We start from the raw sequence: 27,746 nt of genomic DNA, 5'->3' as shown, positions 1-27,746 counted from the left end.
TAGTATAATACCAATTGCATAGGATAAGTAAACCAATTGCGCTTGTATAATATATATACTAAAATGTTTGCAAATTAAAACTTATTTATTGATCGATTGATTACTGGTTAAAGTGACTGGATATTTTATAACAGTATCGGAAATTTTATGAAATGAATTATAATGTAATGTAACTGGTATTAATTTTAAATAATTGACGATTTAAAAAAAAATACTTGTAAAATGCGAAAAATAAATATTTATTTATATTATATTATGTATTAATATTTAATACTCACAAAAAAATCGTTAATATTTCATTTATTATATAATAATTATAACTAATATATTTTCCTTATATTGTAGGTATTGTAAAATGTTTTTAGTGCAACTGGTCTATCGACTCTTAATGTATGTATAGAGGTGTAATTAGTATATAAAAAAGTTATTATAGGCGCAATTGGTGAACTGCCATAATATTATGTATTATACTAAAACTAGACAAACCTATTAGGTAATGGCATTACCTATTGACAGTACAGATGGTCTTCTTCTAGAGGTTCTCGAGTGCATGGTGAAATGACACCCTTATTTAATGGCGAAGGGTCGTCGTTTGTTCGAAAATTATGTGTACAATGAAAATGAAAATTGAAAAGTTTCGAATTTTAAATGTTAGAAAAGTTAAATGTTTGAATATTATGTGTGAACGAGTGATGTGTCCGAATTAAAAGTGTTCGAATGTTGTCTGATAGAAAGTTTAAATTTCGTATATTTATTTTCGTTTTCGATTATTCGAACATTTTATTATGAAATCAACAAAATTTAATTTTTTCTAAACTGACTGTGTGTGAAGCGATCAGTTTATCTCATAGATAAGTATACTAGATACTAGGATTATATGCATAATATACTATTTATTATGATATATATTATAATAGTATAATACTCTACATAATCGGTATAAAAATTAATTCTAAATTATCATACCAAAAATTATATAAACATATTATATTATATGATGTATATGTTTATTTGAAAAAAAAAATACATTAAAAAGATATATTATAAATTATAATTATAAGCAATTCCCCTTAAAAATTCTAAACTATTATACGCACCTATATCACGCGTTCATAGAATTATACCTATCAACAAATTATTAGGTGTATTTTATCTGTAACAATGAACCATATTTGTATATTCGTAATTATGTTAAAATAGGAAAATATAACATTCGTACATAATACTATTTAAACACAAGTTCTTTCAAACAGATTTTTTCAAACACTCAATTCGAACAAGTTTATTCAAACACTCCTTATTCGAACATTTGAATAGTTCCCTTATTTAATGATTCAAGTACGTTTGGAATAAGGTATCACCCAAATGCGTCCAGAGAAAAAATTCTTACTTTACGTAACCTGAGTGTGTCCTAGTTCATTTAAAGTTACATAGGATGTACCATAAAGAAGACGGAATAAGCAAATTAGCTTAAACAAAATTATTTGGTTATTCTTATTTATTTAATTATTTTGGCTTATAACGTTATAACCATTTTTTAAATATTGGATGAGGGTAGGTACTAATATTTTATGTTTTTTTTTTTTTTTGGTAGATAATGATATTTACAAATAGTAAGTACTATTATATAATACAAGTGCAAATTGACATAAAGTGTCACCTGTTTAATTGAAAAATAAAGATTTGGTAATTCTACAACAAATCAATGCAATACTATTTTAGGCAAAAACATTCAACTTGATGATATTTATCAAGATTCAAATCCAACAATATTTATTTGCTTTAAAATATGCCCAACCACTAACGTCGAACGACCGTTCTTAGAATTTAAAAATATGTATCAGATAAACGTCACAGCTTCATTGAAAAAAATTAAAAATGCAAATAGTTATTAAAAAATTTAAAAATATATTTTATAATATTTAAAATTTTTAAATATACAAATTTTTATGTAAATAATTGAAATTGTAATTCATATTTGTTGCATATTTTTACGATTTTGATTTTTTATTGCATATTTATATAATATATGACATATTTTGAAACTTTATAGGCCATAGTAATAAACCACGCTTTGAAATCTAAATATATATGTAGTTTAAGTTGAAGTAAAAGTATTTTAAACAGGAAGATAGAGTCTCTAAAAGATTATTGGTTAGTACAATGGTATGATATTATGATAGAAGTGCAAGCTAATGATAAACGTATAGGTCCAATGAAAGATAATTCTGATATTATATATTTTTTTACGGCCACGGCGAAGAATTAAATGATATTTTACTTAACATTCACCAATCTATTGAACACAGTGGTAGAGATAGAATGATGTATGAACTGATAAAATAATATTACTCAATCTAACATTCTAGCGGTAATTTTTTTTTAAATGTATATGAATCTTGTGTGAAAAAACAAAATAGTGAGAAAAAAAGGTATTGTGACGAATCCTATGATTTATTTTAATTAAATAGTAGATTTCTTCATTATTCAATTACTCGATTTTATATTGATTAAATTCAAGTGAATAGTAATTGATGATTTGTTCGTATTAATGATAAGATAGTAAATTTGTACATTTGTATTAAGATAATGACACCATTTGATTCTAAAACCATTAAATCGAAAAGAGCTGAAGAAGTTGCATTTGGCCTCATAGATGTTTTTACCATGTTCCGTTCTCCTAGCGTTCTACAAAGTGTGACAAGTCGTGAATTCAGAAACCAAACAATAGATTCATTAAAAGAAATATGGCCATAATAATTAAAATAATTTTGTTTTAAGAACTAAATAATGGTATATTAAAACAACTTTATACAATTTAGTTTATATGCAGAAAAGTTTATTACGTTCAATGACGTCCCAGATGAAAATATTTGTCTTCGAAAGGCGTCTGAATCCTAATCTCTAGATAATAGTCAAGGATTTTTCAAATGCACATGTCAACAAAAATAAACCACAAAACGGTGCTGTTTTTTTAAAAAAAAGGTACTTCTCTAAATGCCATCCAAAAAGTTCCTGTAAGTACTATTGTACTAATAAATAAAATATTTTGTAAAAAGAATAATAATTTAATAATTGTAAATAAAAATTGAAATAATAATAATAATTTAATAGTTATAATAAATTTATGTAAACAAAATGAATTGTTATGTTAGATAATAATTTAGGGTGTGGTTGACCTATTATTAACATTTGATTTTTTTTTTATAATTGTTTAACATTTTAATAGGTAATTCTAATAAATTGACGCTGTACAGATCAGAATTGATTTTTCAAAATGATTTTTATAATTATGTATAGATTTAAAAATAGTTTTAAATACACTATAGCTAAATAATACTGTTAGTTTATAAAATAACTAGCTAGTATATGTAGAATAACTAGTTGAAGTATGTATTTATGAATTCATTCAATATATTAACTAAAAGTATCCGTTATTCTATAAAATAGCTAATTATTTTATAGAATTATAGAATTTCATATACTAACGCAAATTTTAACATTTTTATTATATCCTTATTATTTTAGCCCTTATTTTTGTCAGTGATGAAACTACGATCAACTTTATAATTTTTAAATAGCAACCTATGTATTTTAAAAATTTGTAAAGCTAATTTTTTATAAATTTTACTTTTATATTTTTTTTCAAATCATCCATTGACGAGATTATAGGTCATTAAAATTTGAGTCTTTTTTTGGAAGTGCTATAAAATGTTTAGTGTGTAAAGACCAGTAATTATAAATTATGTACATTCAATTCAGTTAAACGATAACCATAGTAATCACCATTCCACTATTCGGTAGATAGGTTATTTATTATCAATATTGTCAATTTGTCAAACTAATAATAATTAAAGAACTATAACAGTTAATAACAAAAAAAAATATTTTAATTTTTTTTTTAAATAGCAATAAATAATTAATAAGAAAACAAAGTTACATTTTAAAAATATTAAACGATACAAAATGTTTCAGTTTTGTTTTTTGCCTGAATTAAAAAAGGTATTTAGTTAAATATAATATAAGCGGGTAGTAAAATCGCATAAAAATTTAATTCTTTAATATTGTCTCTTTGCCTAGATATTTAGTAAAATACCTGATTTGACTATAGTCTATATACCTAGTGCCTATACGAGTTACGACATTCACATAATATAATATATCATATATCTGTATGGTTAACTGACAATTGCAATTTGAAGTCACTGCGGTAGTGTGGTAGTATAAATGATCAACTTACTAACTTAAAATAGATTTTAATGTGTGTTCCCAATCATTTATAACACTATATACTTTAATAAGTAGCATACCTTCTTGATATTAGAAACACTTTTTTCCTTGTAAACAAAGAACTTTTTTTCACAGATTAAAGATCTTAGAATAATTAAAATATTAGGTCCTGCATCAGTCAACGGCTAATAAACAAGACCTAATTAATAATAGTTATTATTATCTACTAAACAAACGAGAAAAAATATTAAAGCGCTTTAAATTCGGTGATAAATATTTTTTTTAATACTATATTGAATTTTATTTTTTTATTTTAGTTAAAAAAAAAAATAGAAAAAAATCGTGGTTTAATACTTGTGACAAACATGTGAACCACTAATTGGAAAACACTGGTTTACACAAGATACCTAACCTAACCTAACATGTAGGCAGAGAAGGATTAAATACTTAAGAAAATGTGTGCCACTGTTGTACAGTAGTAGCCAATATATGTTCCTATGTAAGTACTAATTTACTTGTTTCAATGTTTCAATATGAAAGTTTTACGTGTATACAGCAACGAGAGTTACTTTAACAGTTGCCAAGAGCTTATTAACATCTTAGGCTATAATTACCCTTATGGAACTTTTCAATAATAAATTCTCCAAAATGTTAAAGCCCAATAAGATTTCCTTCCCTGCAAATCTTAGATATTTAATATAATTTCAATGGAATAACCCGAGAACTTCTAGGAACAATAATTATTATTATTTACACAATACACATGAATCGAGCTATATGATATTTTTGATCATGTGTGGATTTGGATCGTTCCCTCCCCCTATTACGGTACACGAAATGAAGGCTGACGAATCGCGGGAATCGAGTAGTCCACCATCACCATCATCGTAAGCCACCTCCACTATAACTGCCACCACCACTGCGCCTCCGCGATTACCAACAACGAATAATTCAAAACGTATATATTATTATATACATATATAATATATTAAACGCCAACGTAGACAAAAAAAAAAATCAAAATTTAAGTCTAGGTGGTGTGGGGAGGCGGTCAGCTGCGACCGCGACTAATTTGGAGTCGCACATCATCGCATATAAGCATATATAATACAATATACCATAATGTGTATTATATATATATATAATATGATAACGGCAAGGCATTATTCATACACCGCAAGGTGTTACACACCCTTTGTAAGGGTGGGGATGGATCCAAAGGGCCTTTGCAGCCTCGGTCGCTCCACCCTCTAGAAAACCGAAAGGGTCGTGATGTGGAAAACAGGTTGTGGTGGCAGCTACACTTGCCGACCAGCGATCATCCACCGAGCAGGTCCTTCGCGCGATAATATTTCAATAACGATAATAATAATAATATGATAGGAAAGACGCTGGCCGTTAACAGTAATCGGCGGGACACCACAAAAATGCACATGCAACATCAAGATCAACCGCCGTTGGACAGTAAGCAGACTTTCGTTGCCGCATCGTACTTACCAGCCAACTGCGGTACGACAACTATCGATGTGACGGATGTTCTCTACAGCGGTAGTTTGCACTTGTTGTCATCAGGAAATGATAATGCGTCTTCGTCAACCGGAAGTAAAACGGTAAGTGCCTCATCTACTTCAAAAACCTGATATACAGCTTGTGGTGGATATTTTCAATATAAACTTTTAAGCTGCATGGAGGGAGATTAAAGATCCGCTTAAAATTAACCATCACACACAAAATCTTTAATTTTATTAATGTGAACAATCACATATAACTGTATTAAAATAGTGCAGTATATGATTATGACAAACTTAAATAAAAAAAATAAGAAATGAAAACACTATTATTATAATAGTTATTTATAAATTATGTGAAAATGTTAATATGATGATAACAGAGACTTTAAATTGAAAAGTATTTGAAAGTATGATAAAATATTAAATACTCAAATCGTACATAGTCTTGGTAACAACTTCTAACAAAACTTATAAGAAATGTATATTTAGCAATGACGCAATGTATCTTTAAACAATATATATTGATTAAAGTGACTCCTAGAGTTCTTTGTATGCTTGAATAACTTTTTAATAATTGAAATATTAGATATGACCTTCCAATAAATAAAGATAAACGTTTAGCTTCCTATGTAAAGTCAACTCTCAATAATTGTAGATAATTCTCTAAACTTACTTTTTTATCATTTTCCAATATCTGAAAACTAAATTTGGACATGAAAAATAGTCAAGTATTTAAATTTTAAAAATAAATACCTAAATAGGTATACAAATCATATTAATTAAAAAACAAAAAATTTAAAAAAATTATAAGTAAAAATATATATTAATTCTAGGTTATCATAAATTAAACGATGATCATATTGAATGCTTTTTAAATTCTGAATGGAGAGAGAATGTATTGATTCATAATGATATATGTTTTTTAAGAATGCGTACGAAAACCATATCAAGGTCGAGTTGCGAGCGTAGCTTTTTCACGACTGAGTCTAGTTGCGTTCGGGATTAGAGTTAGACTAACCAAGTTAATTTTGTTAGATTTCAAAACTATTTCTTCTCAAACAATTTTTGATATTCTTTTAAATTTAAAAACGAATGATCAATAAGCAATAGATGCTTCAAATATTCACCAAATACAGTTAAACATTTATAAAATAATCAATTTTTATAAATAATGTTTGAAAATAAAAGGTTCCTCATAAGTAGTTTATTACAAAACAAAAATATCTAAGAAATGTATCATCACAATTTTTTTTAAATTATTTGAAATTCAAATTTGAATACATTTACTAACCTAACCTACGTTTAAACGAATAATAACAATTGTATTACATAAATTAATCTATAATATAATAATATATTAAATTCTACTTTTTTTAATGTTATTTAAAACCATTATCCTAAGGTTAGGTTACATTTACATACAATTATCTACTATAAACAACCCTGTCCACTCTCAAAGTTGATTGTCAAAGCATTTTACTGCAGCTCCAAAAGGTTATAAACAGACCCACAATAGATACTGTTATTATTGTACTAGTATTATCGTTAATGTCTATATTATTATTATTATTATTATCATTTATTATCTGTATACTTCAGTTCTGGTCCAATCGACCGACGAGACTGTCAAGACTAAAATATATACTATACTAGAAACTACCTATTAATTTCTGGAGCATGGTATGATCTTGTCGTACCTAAACGTCCTAAACTTATTTAACGATATCCATTGTTTTATTTTAATTTAAAACATTGTTCATGGGGACAAAAACTTTTACGTTAATTATACATTTCCTATACGCAATACAATTTTTAAAATATATAGTTTACTTTATAGATAATACCTATTTATACCATGATTCATGAACATATTTACACTGTTTATGATAAAGTAGTATTAACCCAAAAGTTAATAAGAATAATGTAATATAAAAATATAGAATAAATTATATTTATTATTATTATACTAATTAAAAATAATAAAACAAAAATACAATGTTTTGTCAAAAATAAATCAACTAATTGTATGACTAATTGCATATAGGTATATGCTGAAAAACTGTCTCCGCTCAGAATCCTTTTCCGTACATAATATCCTAAGAGTTGTAATATCGTTGAATTAAAATGTAACACATCCATTGCAGTGATCCACTCGTCACTCAACGCCTTATGTACAGCAGAACGGTATCCACTTTTCCATCTTTTTTTGTGTTGTACCTTGTAATAGTTTCGTAAGAATAACTTTTATTATTCTGCTTATACTTGATGCTTAACCTAACCTAACCTAACATGGTAATAAATAGGGTTCGGATTTAAAGGCAATATAATTAATAAAAAAAGCAATTACAAAATTTATTAAAAAATGTAATCATTTATATATTTTAACTAGTTTGTATTAAAAACAAATGCGGTTTAACGAACAATTTTGAATCTAGTATCAATGCATTATGAACATATTTTAATATATAGATAGGTAGTATGGGTACTTTTATAAACGTTAAATTAAATGGCCATACCAAATACTCGATAAAGTATTTAGCAATATCGATAAATATCGGCAATATCGCCGATAATAAAACACATTATAAAAATATTTGACGAATGAATGTATTTATAAGTAAAAAAGCCAAAAAAAATATACATTCATTGTCTTAAATATTAAATGACACACATTTTTATATAAAAATTATTTTTATATTATTATTATTATTAAAAAAAAGGCTTTTACCTTCAAATCTGAACTCTAGTAATGAATATTATATCTAAATAAATAAATTATTTATAACATATTATAATAAATATTATATATTTATATGTTATTTATATTATAATATGTATAAAACATCTTGACCCCCACCTGGTGAAAATTACTGCGGGCGCTCTTGACAGTAATAATAGTAATACAAGAAAACTTACCACCAAACTAGAAGAAAAAACTAATACTTAGAAAACTGAATGAATATCTATGTTAATGCGTATTAACATTTCAAATTTCAATAAGTTAACATTCATATACTAGATAAACTGATTTAAGTTTATCAAATATATTTTCAATTATTATTAATTTTATTTTATATAAGCGATATCCAGTTGGCTTTCTCTTCAATGATTGCTAATGAAGTGATGAACATTTTTAACCATATTTATTTAACTTTTAAATTGATATTCCGGAGTTCTGACAGTCTCAAGTTTATAAAATTGGGAAGAAAAATGCGTAGGTATTCGACAATATGACAATCATCAAATATGTTCATAAGTTTAAACTAATATTCAAATATTCATATCACCATAATAAATACCTTTTTTTAATATGAATTAATTCGACTATAATGCTTTTAAATTTTATATTCTTCGAGTATTGTTTCATTATACTTTCCACTAATACAACTAGTCCGTCGATAATAATTCACAATCTATTATAAAATAATCGTCGAATTTATTCAAGTTAAATACCAATAATTATATTATATACACAAATAAATAATGCAAATACATATGCAATATCATATCTCAGTCGTTTCATAATATGACACTTCAAATATTATTATTTTTTATTATTAATTATACTTAGGTACGTAATTATAGTGATTAGGTCATAGATTTATAAATATACCTGGATATTATAATATATATTATACAGTTTATGTTACCCTATAATGATATATATGATTTAAATCATAATTCAAAATTAAGGCTGGTGATGTTTCAAATGTTGTTACCCGGCACCAAAATCAATGGTACCTATAGGTATTATTGTTCATATATTTTCGATAAATCTAGAACTGCAGTCTTTTATCCAAATCCATTATTTTAAAAATTATATTTGTAATTATTATCTTTAAAAAAAGTCACAAATTATTTTTAATACCAAAGGGTTGAGATTTTACAAAAATAAAATAAGGCAAAAAACCCAATTGGAAATTAACAACAGGCGCGGTTCCACGCCAGTACTGATTGATACTGGCGCGCTACTGGCAGACAGTACTGGTGCTAGTAATGGCACATGTCTGAGATGATAATGGTTTTCTATACTGGCATTATTATACTTACCCAGTACAAGCATTACAGTACTTGCCCAATACTGGTTTCCCAATACTCGCCCGGTATTAGCACTCGGGTACTTGCTCAGTAGTCAGTAGTGGTTTTCATTGCAGACACAGTACTGCATATAAGGTTCTAATACTTACGACATACACATTATTTTTAATAATTACTTTGGTTCGGTATTTTCGAAAATTATCGTTGCACTATATTTTTTGTAATAACGTTAATAACTGAAACTCAGAATACCGGTATCCTCAAATACTGAAAATACCGAATACCGGTAAATATTAATTACCGATATATCGAAAATACCGACAACCTTAAATTCATATGTACAATATAATATAAGATACCTTATAGTGCAGTATAATTTACAATAGGTACTCAAAACATTATAAATTTTTATATTTTATATAACAATAATTATATTTTAAATTTTCTAAACCAACATGATATTATGATTCACTGCACTATTATATTATTTCCCTACGCAGAAACACTTAGTGTCCGTGGACGATGCGGGACGATTGGTGTACGTGAATGGTCACCGCTGTTCCGCGGCCGACTGCAGCTGTTGGATACTGTCCGTGCCGCTGGCCGAAGACTGTCATGCGTATAACTGCCGGTTGTCGCTTCTTGCCGTCGGTGCCGTAGGGCTATACACCACCACCGCTGTAATGCCCGGACAACCACTCAAGATGTGGTTCCCACCTGATCTCCAACTCATGCTGCACGTGCCGTTTCTCACACCCGTCAACATAAAAGGTGAGCTATTCGACATGTCGTCGCGGCCGCAGACTAAGTCTTATATTTTTTGAGCCTATATTGTGCATTCAATGTATCAGAAACATAAATAAACCAACAGTATGAATATGATTCATTTATTTACCCTATTAACGTAAGACAATATTATTATTATTTCAAAAAACACTAACATTTTTAAAAACATTTTGTTTTACATAATTTTAACAATATACCTATTGTAAATCATTTTTTATCAGACGAGAGGAAGTACGTGTGCCATAAGTGTGGTTACACGTGCGAAAAGCCCAACCCACTGAAAATCCACATGGCACTAGACTGCGATAAACGACCGCGCGCTAAACTCTGGTCCAGATTGACTGCCGACCACTGCGGAAGCAGCCAGACGATCGAAGCGTCGTTTCGGTTCAGTTTAACGTCGGCCGAGTCACAAACGCCCTTATCGTCCACCTCTGCAGACTCAGCATTCCAACCTTACTCACCCGAATCGTTGGCCAGCAGTGGTGGCTGTCCGATACCACTATCACCACTGCGGCCACAACCACCGGCACCGCCGTCATCTTCGTCGTCCGACCAAACACCACTGCAGGACGAACAACTCGGACAAGTGATCGGCGGTAAAGATTCAGTATTCTTCAACCAGCGTTGTGCTGAGATGGAAACTATCGTCAGCAATCTCGGACACTCCGACCAAGGGCACCTATGCATATACTGCGGAAAAGTCTACTCCAGGAAGTACGGACTCAAGATTCACATCAGGTTAGGTTGCAACTATACTATTATAGTATATTTCTGTCTTAACCAATCATTCACATTATTATGAATTTTTACTTTCTCGATTATATCTCATAGATGCGCACATTTAAATTATTGTGATATATTTATGTAAGAAAAACACTAGTTTAAAGCCCAATTATTATAGCTTCATTCCTGAGACGTTCTTAGGATTTTTATTGGGAAGGGAGTAATGAAAATGTATTAAAAAGTGAGTTGTGGGGGCTAAGACCCCATACCCTTTTTCAATATAAAACTACATACATTAAAATAACTCCTTGTCCGCGACCATTTTCACCCTCATTTTCGATCACCCGGACAGTGCGAATAGCATCGCACAAGTATCCTACTCATTCTCAGGGACAAGCGGCCGCTTTGAGTCAATTTCAGAAGAAGTGATTGGGGTACAGATGAGTCACCAGTCGGGTACTGCTCTCTGCTCATCTTTCGGAGTACTAGACTCGTCGGTATTGGGTTTAATAAAGTTTTTCTTCTATATCCTCATCCGTTCTCGTTTTAATAAATTACTCGGTTCTAGGCGCGCTCAGTCAATGGCTCCGCGCGGTGACCCAATCAATGTACTCTTTCTTTCGCCTCAATCGCAATCACCCGAATTGTGATCAGCCATGCTGTGAGTATCCTAATAATGCCTAGGGGCCAGGAGTAAGCCGATCTCTATGAGACAGTTTCAGATGAGGGATAATCAGGTGTGAGATGTATCGCCAATCAAGCTCCCTCGTTTTGGTCATCCTATGAGCAGATTAAGTCCTATGATTAATTCAGTTCATTGTTGTTGATGATTGGATGGCGACGTTGGCAATCTCTAGTCTCTGTTGGTTGACCCACCGGTATTCAGTTTTATACAGTTTACCTTCTGTGTTTCTCTCGTTAGTCGAAACCAAAATTCCATTACCAGACGGTACTACGTGCAGGTGGAAGTAGGGCTTTGCTGACCACTATTATAGGTAGTACCTATCAGTCCTATCATTAACTATTATACAAAGATACTGTATTATATTATATAATCAATAAACGTATAAGAGGATAAAAAAACATAATATTTTCTACATTGATCGCGATTTTTACGAATAAACATAAGAAATAAGAGGAAAAAAGGTTAGGTTAGGAATATACATATATATAATTAAATCGTAAAAAAAAATTACCATAATATTTTTAATATCTACCAATCTTGTTGATATCTATCTATCATACTGAAAATTGCAATATATTTATGTATCAAACTGTCATACAGATGATTTTTAGCAGTATATAATTCTATACTTTCTGCACTTACAAACGGTGTATAAATGAATTATAAACAAAAATAGTCTTTTGAAAAGGCTAAACATTAACCAAATTCAGTTTGATTTTCAAGAGTCGATAAAATATTAGAATACTCAACTAACCTACTATTAAACCTTTAATCCTCAAAAACCATACTTAACTTGTTTCAAATCATACTTAGCGTAAACATTGTTGTAAAATTTTAACCTTTTAAGTACCTAGTAAGATTAAAAATATTATGAAATATGTAATACACACTATTAAGTATTAATACTTCAATCCGGAGACTGATGAATCGCCCGTTACAACCGTTTTAGTCATTTTAAATATTATTTTCACACACAAATATGGATTATAATTTTTGAACCCCAATATATATGATATAAAATATTATCTAAAATCATATTTTTATTTTTATTTTATTCTATAAGTATTCAATTAAATTTCTTTTTAAGATTTTGCTGAAACAAATTTTTTTTATCATTGCATAAAATTCTTATCAAACTGATATTATTAAAAATATTTAATATAATTAACTTGCTTCGGCTAGTCATATTACATATATTTCACAAATTATGTTTGTACTACATTAATACAAATACCTACCAACTTTAAAATATATTTATTTTATAAGATAACATAGATGTCACGACGGTTGAGTGTTGACTATTTAACTAAAATAGTTGTATAAATGAGTAAATTCTATAAAATTGCAATAAAAATCCAAAAATTGCAAAAAAAACTGCATACAAAACTTTTAGAATTTAATCTGTACTTACACGAAACACATTTAAAACGTACTTAGCAATATATTGAAAAAGTAAAAAAAAGTTGCAAATACAACATCCGTGCGCTAAATTTTAATAAATGGGCTGTAGCCCATAAGCACAAAATATGATCCAACGCAACACAAAAGCGCAAAAAAAAATACCTTTTTAGCAAGCTATAAGTGTAAATACATTTTTTACTAACAAAGTGTATTTTATCAAAACCATTATCATAGGTTAGGTTAAGCTTTTAAAGTAATATTAGAATGAGTTAAACAATTTAAAATTTAAATTACATATTTGTAGTAATAATTAATATAATTATAAAGAATACCACAAATTTGAAGCCCATAGTTTTTAATTAGTCCCATCTGGAAATTTGTTTTCTATACACAAGTTTCATGTTTTTTTTATAGAAGTTAACTCTAACAAATATCAAATACTCAAATACCATTTTAGTATAACTGGTATTAGTTTATATTTTAAATTGTTATCTACTGTCACTTTAATTTATAACAGTAAAATACGATACGATCCTAATTATAATACTAATAATTAATAAACTTCAATTGAACTCGATCACTGTAGCTTTTGAAATATAAAAATACTATACATATAAGTATTTAAAAAATAAATATAAAAAGTATCAAATTTTTAACTGAAACTTACAGTATAATGGGTACAATATTGTATTTATCGGGTACACAATTTATTTTTTCACTTTTATGCAACTACTCTAAGATACAAAAGCGCAAAACTAATTTGTACTTTTGGTCTATCGAAAAAATAGACAACTTGATCATTCGAGGTTCACAGCAATTAATTTATGGTACAAAATTAGAAGCCTCTAAAAAATCATAATCCCTTATTAAAGACCCTAACCTAACTTAATCTAACCTATAGAAGTTAATTATTCTAATAGTTATACATTTTAACTATCAAAGAATATAATCTTAAGGCAACAATGAAAAATTAAGTTTTATGTAATATACATGGATATATCGATATATGACATAAAAATATAAAATTGTTTTTCTTATGATTGTCAATATAGAACTCACACTGGTTTTAAGCCACTAAAATGCAAGTATTGCTATCGACCGTTCGGCGACCCAAGCAACTTGAATAAACACGTGCGATTGCACGCCGAAGGGGACACTCCTTACAAGTATGCTCATACGTTTTTTTTCCAACTATACAGTGTCCCGTAAAGATTTACCCATCGTGATATCTAAATATCTTCTGAAGTAATGAAGATTGGAAATATCATAATTATATATTTTTTAAAAGACTCACATGGACAAGGAATACAAACATTTCATATTTGAATTTAATTTAATGTTTTGATAAAAAAGTTAAAAAAATTTGTTTTTATTTATTTCCAAAAAACATCAAATATAACCATTTTGCAGGATTTATTTTTCTCTAATTTGGACGTTTTAACATTGTATTTTCATTAGCATCGTAACGTTTAATATTTTTTAGTTTTGAGAATATTTTTGTACAAGTTTTATTATACGGGCACTAGCCCGCGAATCACGTTTGATAACATTTTAGCATTTACCTATATGGGGCGTATATCGATTCCGCCGCCGGCTACTATTTACCCCTCCCCCCTATATTTAAAAACTTATAGTAGGTATATATTAATATCTTTGATTTTTTTTAATATAATTAAATAAAAAACTTTTTTACCAAAACATAAAATTAATTTAAAAATATAAAATACTTGAAGACAATGTCCCAGCGAGTCTCATAAAAAACACAATTAGGTATGTATTTGTTATTTCAGGAGATATCATAATGAGTAAATCCTCACGAGACACTGTATTAATCCGTATACTAATCCATACAATTAATATAAATTTTAATAGCAATTTTTGTTTTGTTTATGCAGGTGCGATTGTTGTGGTAAAATTCTGGTACGTAAGAGGGACCTCGACAGGCATATGAAATCAAGACACGCACAGGTTATACAGAAAAACGTGTATAAAATGCACGTATCCATATGACAATACACATTTTTCTAAATAGTATTTAATTTAGGATTAATTGTTAAATGTTTGTGATATATTTTTAGTATTGAAATATAAGTGTATAACAAAGTTGTTTAATACAATATACAATTTAGATTGTTTTTAACGAGACAATATTTAAATTTAGTCATGCTCAATCACTTGTAATATTATAAATCTGTTATTATGTACAAATAGTTAATAAGTAACTAGCCACCTAGGCATTTTTTTTATTTAATACCTATTCTTGGCAGTAGCGGATCCAAGGGAAGGGTAAAAAGGTAAAGACCCCCCTCCTTGAGCTTATTATATTTAAATTTTATAAATTTATAAAAGTATAAAAATGTCGTCATTGATACCAGTTTGTAAGTATAAATTCTAATTGGTGAATATTAATATTTAATAAGTAAATATTAAGGTATGAATAGTATCTGATGGATAAACAGTAAAATCCCGTTACAACGAACTCCAGGGGACCGAATTTGTTTTTCGTTATAACAAAAATTCGAATAAGCTCTTTATAAAGCCCTGCTTTTCGGCAGGCGACTTCCGCTATAACGGGAATTTAATACATTAAAAGTATCCACCCCCCCCCCCCTCGATGAATTTCTGGAGCCACCCCTGATTCATGGAAGCAAGTCATTGGAAAATATTAGATAAATTATTGTTTTATATCTTTGCTAGATATTGGCCATTTTTCAGATGAATTTGAATAGTATGATTATAGCTCGGGCTCTGGGATGAAGATTAATTGAACTATTTGAAGGCGAGAACACTAGCTCTATCTTCACGTTCTTGTTATAGATTACGGTATTAGATAAGTACCTATATTTGATTGTAACCAAGGATGTCCACAGAAATCTTCACCAAGCGGGGTGTAGGAAAGCCAAAATAAACATATATTTATACATAACATTTTATTTCATATTTTTATATGCAATTATTTTTTATAGATATAACGTTTAAACTTGGACAATATTACTTATTTAAACGATATAAGACTATGTTAATTATTTTGTTAAAATTTAAAAACATTCAAAGACCTTTATATTATATTATGAATTTTACTTATGGCATTTTTGATTTATTAAGATATTATCCATTTTTATTATGAACCTATTTTTACTGTTTTGCGATATTTGCAGAAATATGTTATTAAATTTTAAGTTATTTAAGTTGGTCAACTATAAATATATTATTTAATAAAATTATGATAATTGAATACCTAAATAATAAATCAAATATTTTCGCAAAATTAATAAAATAAGACTTAAATAGCTGTATTAAAAATAAATAACATATCATGAAATATACTAAGTGATACTTAGACCAATCTATTCAAAATAGTTTTTTTAATTATTTAATTCAAATTTGACATACATAACAGGGGACCAAAATACACCTACTGTACAACAGAGTGCTTATAATCCTACCTTTGTAAAATGTTATGATTATTATCTGGTTAATAATTTAATTGATCAATAGTACTTGTCTAGACAGTGTAAAAATTTAAACGAGTTTAAGTACCCATTATTGTTGGATAAATAAAAATATTCACAATGTCACAATCTGAAAAATAATGTTATAATAAAACATACCGATAAAGACCATTTACAGATCCAAAATAATTGTTACGTATAATTTAGGATCAATCAAAAACAAACAAAATACATATTTGTATTTTAAAGTCATTTATTTAAACCACATGAAAATGCAAAAACAAGCTTTCAACGTCTGCTTGACTTGGTCTTTGCAGCCAAACGCTTGTCACGTTCTTCAGCAATAGTCAATTTCACTCCCTTGCTTCTTGGCAGAGAAATGTAGTTCTTTTGACCTTTTCCAATTATAAAAACATTGTTCATTCTAAAAAACATAAATAAATAAATTTTTAAGCATAATAAGTTTATTTATAACAATAAAACTAGCTTAATAAATTTAAGAGTAGACACCACAAGACATCTTATAAACATGTAATTCAAAACATAGAATATAATAGAAGTGACAATAATCAAAAGAATCATAGATTCAAAAGATCAAAGAACATGTCTTAATACAGATTTTAAATGATGCTAAGAGGTTACATCATGCTGAGCTTTTAACAAACTGTTGATGTTAAACTGAAATATTTTACAGTGAACAAAGGGATTTTAATAGCTGTTGGTTCTATTATGTTAAAATTAAATAACAACTATACTCTGTATACTAATATGAGCTAACTTTAGCAGCAACCAATTTTTATCCAGTTTTAGTCTGACAACACTCATCAACTAAATCAGTTTTAATTGTCAGCTTTAGTTTCTAGTTACAAAAAAATGTCTATCGTGTTAATCTTTTTAAAATATAAGCTAAATATTTGTTAGCATAATCATTAATTATATTGTAAACAGATAAGCTATAGTATAGAGCAGTGGTGACCAAACTTTTTTTACCGCAGACCTTTTTTTTTTAGGTAAATTTTAATTATTTTTTTTATACGTAAATATAAATTATTATAGTTCTTTCGTGGGCCAGATATAAAATGATTGCGGGCCGAAGTTGGCCGCGGGCCATAGTTTGGCCACCATTGGTGTAGGACATTAGTGAAAAAAAACCTATGGCACATGAAAAAATTGAAATTATTAAAAATTATGCTATTTATTAAGTTTTGATTATAACTATTATAAGAAATTCAAAGAAACAAATTATATACATTTTAAAAATTATAATTACAAAAAAAAAATGTGTGCTTATTTAATAATATATAATAAATCAGTAACTTTATTTATTAAAAAATTTTCAAAACCTTGATTAAGAAAATTTGACACTTGACCCCAAAAAGGTTTGCCATCCCTAGTACAGGGATTTTCATTTCCAACAACTAAAATTATATTCATACAATAATTGACTATCACTACCCACTCACAAACCAAACTATATTCCAGGGAAATATACTCCTCCCCTATCAATAGCTGAATTCTACAGCATTTCATCACTAATCTTAGGTATACAGTGTGTTCATAAGCCATTAAACCCACTGTGTATCTCTTGAAATAATGAAGATGTTTTAAATGTTTTTTTTTTTCAAAAGACTAGTGGGGACAAAAATAAAATGTATTATATATTTTAGTTTAATTTAATGTTAAAGTAAAAAAGTTAAAAAAAAATAATTTTATTCAATTATTTTAAAATTGAAAATAATCATTAAATAGTTTATATTTCTGAAAAAATTTATATTTTAACATTTATTTTTTGTTATTCTCATGATTTTTAATATTATTTTCTAGTTTTAAGAAAATTTATAATTATTTAATATCAAATAACTATATAAGTACCAGTGTTATCAAACATGTGGCCCGCATGCTTGTACCTATATAATTATACAAAAAAATTCTCAAAACTAAAAAAGTATTAAAATTTGCGATGCTAATGAATTAATATGTTGAGAAACTTCATCAAAATGCTCAGAAAAATAAACTTTAAAAAATGGCGATTTTTTAATTTTTTTTTTATTAAAACATAAAATTAAAATAAGAAATACTCATTGTCTTTTTCCCCGAGTGGCTTAAAAAAAAAAAAACTTAGTTATGATATCTCCATTATATCAAGAGATATTACAATGGATAAATCCTCACCAGATTCCTTGTAGAATGGTTTATCTGTTTACTATATAACCCCGAGGTTCCCAACCTTTTTTGACTCACGGCTCCCTTAATCATTTTCTAAAAATCCGAAGGCACCCTATGCAAATATTAAATGTCAACAGGTGTTCATACACGGACTTGTAGCCAACAAAAATATGTCAAAACAGAGTTCTATTACAGTTCTTAAAATGATTGTAGTATAACAAGGGTTTCTAATCTATTGCCCGACCTAGTTAATTTATGTTTTAAAAATAATATATTAGTTGTCTATTTTGGATTTATACATTTCCAAAATAAGGTTGGGAACCCCAGCATATATAGTGAATTATCATCTTTAACACACATTTAAGTATTTTTTAATTGCATCTTATCAAGATATTTAAGAGCAAAGTTACTCTTAAGGTAAAAGATGTTCTCAAAAAAGTTAGTATTAGTTAATGATAATCAGGGCTCAAATTCTATAGCATTTGCTAATTATTATAGAATATAGATAAAAATAGCAGTGAGCTATAAATTTGTTTTATGCACCAGGAATTCTAAGTATGAAATTTTAAAATGCTAGTTTTTTGCATATTTGAAGTATTTTAGGTTTTTTAGTGCTATTTTTGCTAATTTGCATAATATAACGTTTTATATTGTATTTTCATGAATCTAGTTTTTTTTTTTTTAATACATATGAAAATAATTGACATACATTTTTGTTCATATTTAAGTCTATTTTTAAATAGCCTAGCGTATTGGCCTATCGAACAGTAATTAAGACTCCTTATCAGCTATATTATGGCTCGTATCTATCTTTTTAATTATGAACAGAATACATTTTTATTTTTGCTATTTTTCATGTTTTAGGGCATATTATAGCGCTTATTTCATTTACTTTTAGTGTAATAAAATCCAAGCCCTGGTGATAATCAATTTGATAATATATATAACCATTTATTTTTTTAGATAAATATTATTAATATTAGTTATAAATTTAAATATTTATGGATAACATATTGAGTTAATTCCACTTTAATAATTTTATAATAAATGTATATTATATAAATTTGATTTACTTATTTTATTAAAAACTGAATTTTATCTAGTTATTATTGCTACTGTTAAAAGTGTTAATAAAGATAAAGACATACTGCTTGCCATATATTGGTATGTAAACCAACCCTCAATGAAGTCAGTATACAAACAAAATTTGGCACATATAATAATTGCATACTAAAATAAGAACCGTATATAATATCCAAATATCACTCTTTAGCAATATAAAACCTAACAAAAATAAGTAGATACATTAGTTTATAATAATATTACAATTTGAATTATATTTTTAACGAGATAAATAAAAAACTTACCGAGTAGCAAAAATATGTTCATTTGCATCCTTAATGTGAACAATATCAAAAGATCCTGGATGCCTTTCCCTGTTGGTAACAATACCAACACGCCCCAAGTTACGACCTCCAGTAATCATGCACAAGTTTCCTAACATTTAAAAACATCAAGTTACTAAAACATTTAATATAATTTACTAAAATAATAAACATATAAATTACCAGTTTCAAAACGAATATGATCCAAGATTTTAGATGATGCAATGTCGTATCTAATAGTATCATTAACCTTGATGTTGGGGTCAGGATAACGGATAGTACGCCCATCATGAGTTGTTAAGAATGGCACACCTTTGGGTCCAGTTTGTACCCTCTTTACTTTACACAGCTTATACTACAATATAATAAAAAAATTGAATTAAGTTTATTATACCTATAACTTTCAAGTTATATAATTACTTTTGCTTCTTCAGGAGTAATTCTGTGAATGGTAAAACGACCTTTCACATCATAAATCAATCTAAAGTGCTCACTGGTCTTTTGAATTGATATAACATCTATAAGAAACATTTTATTTTAAATTAAATTAATCATTTGCAATACAGAGACAACACATTTTATAGTGTATAATGTCCTTTAAGTAATAATAGTTATTATCCAAATAGAAATGTAAAATATAAGGATGAATGGTACTTCTACATTCCTCTGCTACTGGGTGACATTTTGTTATACTACAATATTTCTATATAGCATTACACAACTTTTCAACAATAGTAAATTACAAAATTGTTTAAAATCAACAGTAGCAAAGTTAACAACTAATATTTCATAGTTGCAGGTAAAAAAATTGAACAGTAATGCAGAAAATACCTAACTCTTTTAAATAAGCAAATACAGTTTGAAAGATATGCATGCACTTAAATTACAATTACATACAATATAACGATAAGCCAATGATATTTATTTTTCGTTAGATTGATATCAGTGAAATAATAGTAAACCAGGGGTTCTCTGTATTTAGATATTATTACCGAATATATCAACAAACCAAACTGTCACTAAACTGAAAACTTTTAAAACTGATATCAAAACTACTTCTTTTAAGCACATTTATCTTTGAGTACATTTTTATGAGTTTATAATAAATAACTTTGTGGGATAAAACGCCGCAACTAGATTGAGTTACACCTACTGATTGGCCACCGTGCCAATCTATCAAGGAACAACTGTACCAACATAATTCAAGGATAATAAAACACAATATAAAATATTATAAACAGTCTTACTCATTCTTCATAAATAGATAACAATACTTTCCTGTTATACAAGACTACAGTTATTATCGCGACTACCTCTATTATCTAAGACCACCAAAATTTGTATACTTTCCTATTGTAACAGCAGGTTATATTAATTTTATTTATATTAAGAGGATGTAGTACCCGGTTGTGTTGTCTCCGTCTTATACACATACAACATAGTAAATTTTCATCTATCTATCAGTTTCAATATTGTGCTGTTAGTTTTGATATTAGAGTTAACTGACCTATTATAAAATTTAAAAGCAAGATTATTTATAGGTATTATCTAGGGCTCCATGTAGCCTTTTATTATTATTATTATTTTTAAGTTAATTATGATATTTTAATACGTGCAATTTCAAAAAGATCATAACTTACTTAAGAAAATTATATCAATAAAAGGTTATGTGGGGCCCTGGATATTAATTTTACTTTTAAGTTTAAATTGTATAATAGGTCAGTTCACTCTAATATCAAAACTAACAGCACAATATTAAAACTGATGTATGAAAATTTATCTTGTACGTACGTAAGATGGAAACAACACATGCGGGTACTACATCCTCTTAACAATTTAACGCAATTTAATCATATTTAATTCTTTAATGCAGGGGGATTCTCAAACTTTTATAAACACTGTACCCCTTTTTATCAATAAATTTTTTGGGTACCACTTCTTAGTTACTTAACTAAAATATATATAAAAAAATTTTGAGTGCCCCCAAAAGTTACGCGTACCAGTTTGAGAAACACAGCTTTAATTTGTAGGTATTGTACCCGTAAAAATGGCCACATTCAAATTTTATGTTAGAAAAAAAAAAATTTAAAAACCCAGTAGTAATTTGTAATATATTTTACATGGCGCACGCCACAGGTGCTACAGCCACACTTGGCGTACGGTTAGGTAGAAACCACACATCCATGTCAAAATTATTTAAATAAACACCATAACTTTTAATAGACTAAACTACTGTGAAATTACTGCAAAACAGTCTACTTTCCTTCACCTGAGAAACATCAGATTACAACAACAATATAGGTAATAATAGATATAATCAGGGCCCCCACAAGGGGGGGCTGATGGACCTTAAGTACAGGGGCCTGGTTATTTAAAAGGCCTGTTGAAATTTATTTGTAATTCTTAAAAAAGGCCAGGACAAACATATAATACTGGGGCTCGATATAATAATTGTAAATTGAGATGCTTGAACACGACACATGGATATCATTTAGATAATTGTAGTAGTCACGATAACGGAGGTAGTCTAGGGTGGTAGCCACAAAAATAGCTATCGTATCTTATAACAGGAAAGTACCTAGACTACAAACTAGACTAACCACATACTTTAAGATATCATAGATACAGAGAAATATAAGTATTGAAATTTTTAATTGACTGTTGACAAAAGGTTGATAGAATAGTAATTAAATTAAATACGAGTTAGTGTCAGGGTGATGACTAATAAGTACTGCTTTAAGATAAGAGAATGAACCATAACTTGTTTTTTAGGGTGACAATAATTTAAAGTTACGATTGTTAAAAATTTTGAGAATGGAATTGACTACCAACTACAACACATCGACTGTCATACAACCATTACTCATCAGCATTTACACCTTGTTGATCCTTATATCTTTTCTATGTATAATTCTGTGCTGTCATAATCATATTTATTTATAAATGTGAATATTTTTCATGGTATTGGACTAATAATAAATATTTTTTAAGGCATAGAAAAAAAAATTTTAGATCGGATGATATATTAGAAGCTTCAAACAGATCTTCATACATATTATAGGACAATAGTCAATAATCAAATAAGTAGTATACAAATTAAATGCATTGTATTAAAGCTATTTTATATTGTAGAATAAAATTACTTACCCATGAAACCAGCTGGATAATTAGGATCAGTACGAACTTTGCCATCAACTTTGATTAATCTTTGCATGACAATCTTGGTGACTTCAGCCCCAGTAAGTGCATACTTCAGACGATTACGCAAAAAAATCAACAATGGTAGCGACTCCCGAAGTTTGTGTGGACCGGTGCTTGGACGAGGAGCAAAGACACCTCCTAATTTATCCAACATCCATGCTTTAGGTGCGTTTAAACGCTTCAAATGTTTCTTCGGACCTCTGGCCTACGAACAGTTAATGATGTATAAGATTCATAGATGCATTACTTATAAAATATATTTCAAGTAACCAAATAATCTGTGTAGTATACACAGGGGATATCGATTGAGGTTCATAATCTAGACGTTTTTCAATAGACGATTGTCAGAATCGGGATTGCAGTGTGAATAATAATTATAAATATATTAATACTGTAACGGAGTAAGTGTTGTCAGATTCAGATTGACGGACGAAAAAAAAATTGTTACGAAGATCGAATACACAGTCAAGTTTCAATCAGTACAATATTATATGTAAAATATATATATAATATATTACAAAGAAATCTGGTAAGAAATTATTGGTGTAAACGTTTTCGCATGTAGGAAAATGGATTCTCGGATTAAGATGGATAAAAATTAAAAACTTACCATTTTGACGGATAAATGTTACTGTACCAGACGCGAAAACTAGAAGAACATTTCAACAGAACACCAACACTCAGAAAGATAGTGATTTCAAGTTTAATTTTGTAGGTTAGATTTTTATAAACAAATTCACACTCCAGGGAGGATATGCTTTGAACAATAGTCAGATATCCTTGACTTAGTGTATTACTAGAACGAGTGATAAGCACTTGTCCGAAAAATGATAAGGATCTGGACCGAAAATGATAACAAACCCGATACCACAATCATGGAGACTAGAGAATAGGTAAGACAATCTGGCCGCCTGCAAGGTCTATAGATTATATACAGGTTGCCTCATTTCGCATTTTTGAAATTTGGGAGTGGGAGAAGCCTTATCGTGACGTCACCCGAAGTATAAGCTGTTTCGTTATTGCCATATAAGTATATGGCACGGGTAAAATGAACACGATTTTTAACTTTCCCAGGCTCCTATAGCTTCAATATTATTTTTTTAATTTGAAAAAAATCTAGTATAGGCTCACAGTATAAATGAATATATTTTCATAAAAAAAAAAAAAATTTAACCATAACTTGATTAAAAAAAATATAAAAAGTGGATGATCCAAGTCATCACATTGAGTTTCGGGTGACATGGAACAGTAAGGTTTTTTTAATGTTTTTGAGCATTTAACCTACCATACGTTTTACTTAGAACTCAAATAAGGTTTTTAAAAACATCTTAGTACATATGATAACCTAAAGAAGTTAATAGGTAACCTAAATATTAAATAAAATACTTACATTTTCGTTCTTGTAACATAATTATTTTATTTTCTCTAATAAAGTAAAGTAGTTAAACATAGAAAAAAAAATTGTAGCAATTTTTTTAACAATATATAATCATAAAAAAATTATACATGTTTTTATATGTTTCAGGTCGCTCTTGTTTGAACACTAAAAAATAAATTCACACTTAAAAAATCAGATTATGAATATTTTTAAATAATGTATGGACTAGTTTGTAATAAAACTTTTGTTAGAAAAAAAAAAATTAAAATTGAATATTTTGAAAACCTTGATCAAAAACGTAATAATCAAAAACATTAAAAAGACATGGATTTATTTTTGTATATTGAATAACGTTTTCAATGTTACAAAAAATTCATTACAAATGTAATGCAATTAATAAAATTTAAAAAAGTTAAAAAAATCATTAAAATAGTTTTATTGTGTGAGCAATAGCTGTCAAATATTCATCTAGTTTCCGTTGAGTTAAGCCACCACTATAACTGTATATAATTTGTCTTGAATGTTTTTGTAGGTTTTTTTCTGTGTATAAAATTATTTCATTTATTAGTAAAAAATTATCAAGCGATATAGTTTATTTAGTATAATAGTCTACTAATAATATTAAGGAGATTTAAAATATGTAATATTTTTTTATTAAAAATTAAAAAGACGTATTTTGGTATTTTCTTTATATAATTTAATTTTCAAAATATTTTTAGGTATAATTTTTTTAATACAGAAATAAATCTGTCTTTTTATACATGCCTTTTTTATCGGTGGCCAACATTATTTTAAATTATAAATGACGAAAATTTTTAGTCAATAAATTATATTCACTGTTAAAAATTCCTACTTTTAAAAATTTAACCTAACCTAACCTAACCTAACCCGGGTGGAGTCCGAACCTCGTTGACCCCCCTCAGATACGGCTTTGGATTTATCTGTAATGTACCTAGTCTAAATATCAACAAAAATAAATACACACATTATATAGTATATATTCTATTTATTAAGTAATATTAAGTAATAACAATAATAGTCAAACTTTTTAGTTCAGTTCAAATAGTTAAATTACAATTTTGGATCAACAAAAAAATTTAAGTACAGGATTAATAACTGCTTATTATTTCATGTAACTATAACTGGATGTCTAGATACGATTTGTAAAATTTAAAAAAATAGTTAAATATATTATTATATGAGTGTCATTATAACCTGTCCAAAGGAATAACGAGAAATAATGAATAATTACACATATAGTGTATTATTAAGTAATAAAATACATTATTCAATAATAATACATCGATATTTAATAATAAGCAGTAAATCAGTTAAGTGTAATAAAAAATAATAGCATAAGAAAATAAAATTACATACGTTCACATGCACTTTTAATACACCGCCGTAAATTTTATACTTCGGATGACGTCAATAAACAAGGAATGGTGCAGGGTGATCGAAATATTTAGGAGACTATGAGGCAACCTGTATAGTGTATAATCTATAAATCTTGGGGCGCCTGCACAAAATTTGGTTCTATAAAAATAAAACATAATACACTAATTTCTCCACCAGTCTGCGTGGCGGTCAAATCCGAGGGTAGCTCGGAGTGTAATTAACCCGTATGTATTAGATAGGGACATACTCGACTTTATTACCTTTAAAAAATTATTATTAAAAAACTAAAAACCATATTTAATTTATAATTAAACCATCGTATTCAGCGGAAATTTATATTTAAGAATAAATTACTAAAATAATATTAATATTCTGTATTTACGTTATAAATTTTATTTTTAAATTAAATATTTTAATTATTTATAACGACAAGAAATGTATTATGCTGGTTAATTTCTAGTGGTAGATTCATATTTACGATACCTATTGATTAAACCAAAATATTTTTAAATAATGCGCATATGTTTTATTGTAAAAAGAGCTAATTATAAAATTACTAAGACAAGTAAGAAAAAAAACAAAAAAAAACCAGGAAAGTATCCAAACCGTATATGCTTGTTTTATATTATGTGGGTATTTGAAAGTTATGCTGATTTTTGATTTACAAATTTAATATAAAGTAGGTAAATTGTATATTGAATATTACCTAGGTACCCTAGAAGCTGGACAAAAGGAAATATTTACTGCTTTAAATAAATTGTGACATGTGTATGGCATTTTATCCTATTAATATTGAATTCTTAAATTTGTTGTGATTGAAATGTTACATAGTAAAATCAATTTGGTGTTAATTGCTATATGTTATAGTTTAGATATTTACTAAAAGAAACCTATAGTAATAATCTATCATATCTTACAAACACTTCAAATACTTGAATTAAAATAAATTTAAAATTAAAAGAAATATTAATACTCGTATAAAAATGAAATAAAATATGTTTTATTTTATAAAAATCATAAACTTAAAAGTATAAAATCATTGTAGTAAACAATACATATTAATCTAAATTAGTTTAACAATAATAATTAACAATTAAAATTTAGATTTTATTTATCTACATCATTGTTTGGTGACGAAAGAAACTAGAAAGGTTCTTTTTAAGTGATCAATTGTATAGGTAATATATTAAATAGTAAAATCACATTTAAATTCTAGTATTGTGTAAATGTGTAATATTATGTAAACGTAACAGTTTACCTATCTATTTTTACTATTTATATGAACATTTATTACGTAAATATTGAACACTAATATTATACTAAGTTCTACGATTGAACTATGTGTAATATGTTATTATATATAATTCAATGACTTCAATGGTTATATAT

The 27,746-nt window shown here is 27.7% G+C and overlaps 3 protein-coding genes across 4 annotated transcripts in view; 1 reads left to right on the top strand and 2 right to left on the bottom strand.

Moving 5' to 3' along the window:
- LOC113561168 (protein slit-like) overlaps window positions 1-503 on the bottom strand; it is a 1,701-nt gene extending 1,198 nt beyond the window's left edge. Inside the window, exon 1 of the mRNA XM_028188696.1 lies at window positions 487-503. Within this exon, the coding sequence (XP_028044497.1) occupies window positions 487-503 (17 nt within the window). The remainder of the gene's footprint in view (window positions 1-486) is intronic.
- A 5,103-nt stretch (window positions 504-5,606) lies between these two features.
- Window positions 5,607-15,397, top strand: LOC113554485 (zinc finger protein 182-like). 2 transcript variants are annotated; one of them, XM_026958365.1, is made up of 5 exons: window positions 5,607-5,840; window positions 10,280-10,550; window positions 10,787-11,306; window positions 14,430-14,543; window positions 15,273-15,397. In XM_026958365.1, exons 1-5 carry the CDS (start codon window positions 5,607-5,609, stop codon window positions 15,385-15,387), a joined length of 1,254 nt encoding a protein of 417 aa, XP_026814166.1. In that variant the 3' UTR covers window positions 15,388-15,397. The 2 variants fall into 2 exon arrangements, with proteins under 2 accessions (XP_026814166.1, XP_026814167.1); XM_026958366.1 differs by having other exon boundaries at window positions 5,659-5,840; window positions 10,787-11,282.
- Window positions 15,398-17,060: 1,663 nt separating this feature from the next.
- On the bottom strand, window positions 17,061-24,346 carry LOC113554902 (40S ribosomal protein S4). Its single transcript, XM_026958993.1, has 6 exons — window positions 24,192-24,346; window positions 23,528-23,786; window positions 20,801-20,898; window positions 20,564-20,735; window positions 20,363-20,492; window positions 17,061-17,253 (listed from the first exon to the last, which is right to left on the bottom strand). The coding sequence occupies exons 1-6, from the start codon at window positions 24,192-24,194 to the stop codon at window positions 17,118-17,120; spliced, it is 798 nt and encodes a 265-aa protein (XP_026814794.1). The 5' UTR covers window positions 24,195-24,346; the 3' UTR covers window positions 17,061-17,117.
- Window positions 24,347-27,746: the final 3,400 nt, after the last annotated feature.

The sequence above is a fragment of the Rhopalosiphum maidis genome, chromosome 1, assembly GCF_003676215.2.
Source record: "Rhopalosiphum maidis isolate BTI-1 chromosome 1, ASM367621v3, whole genome shotgun sequence".
Taxonomy (NCBI): Eukaryota; Metazoa; Arthropoda; class Insecta; order Hemiptera; family Aphididae; genus Rhopalosiphum; species Rhopalosiphum maidis.
Note: the sequence above shows the minus strand (reverse complement) of the source record. Positions and strands in the feature narration are given on the sequence as shown.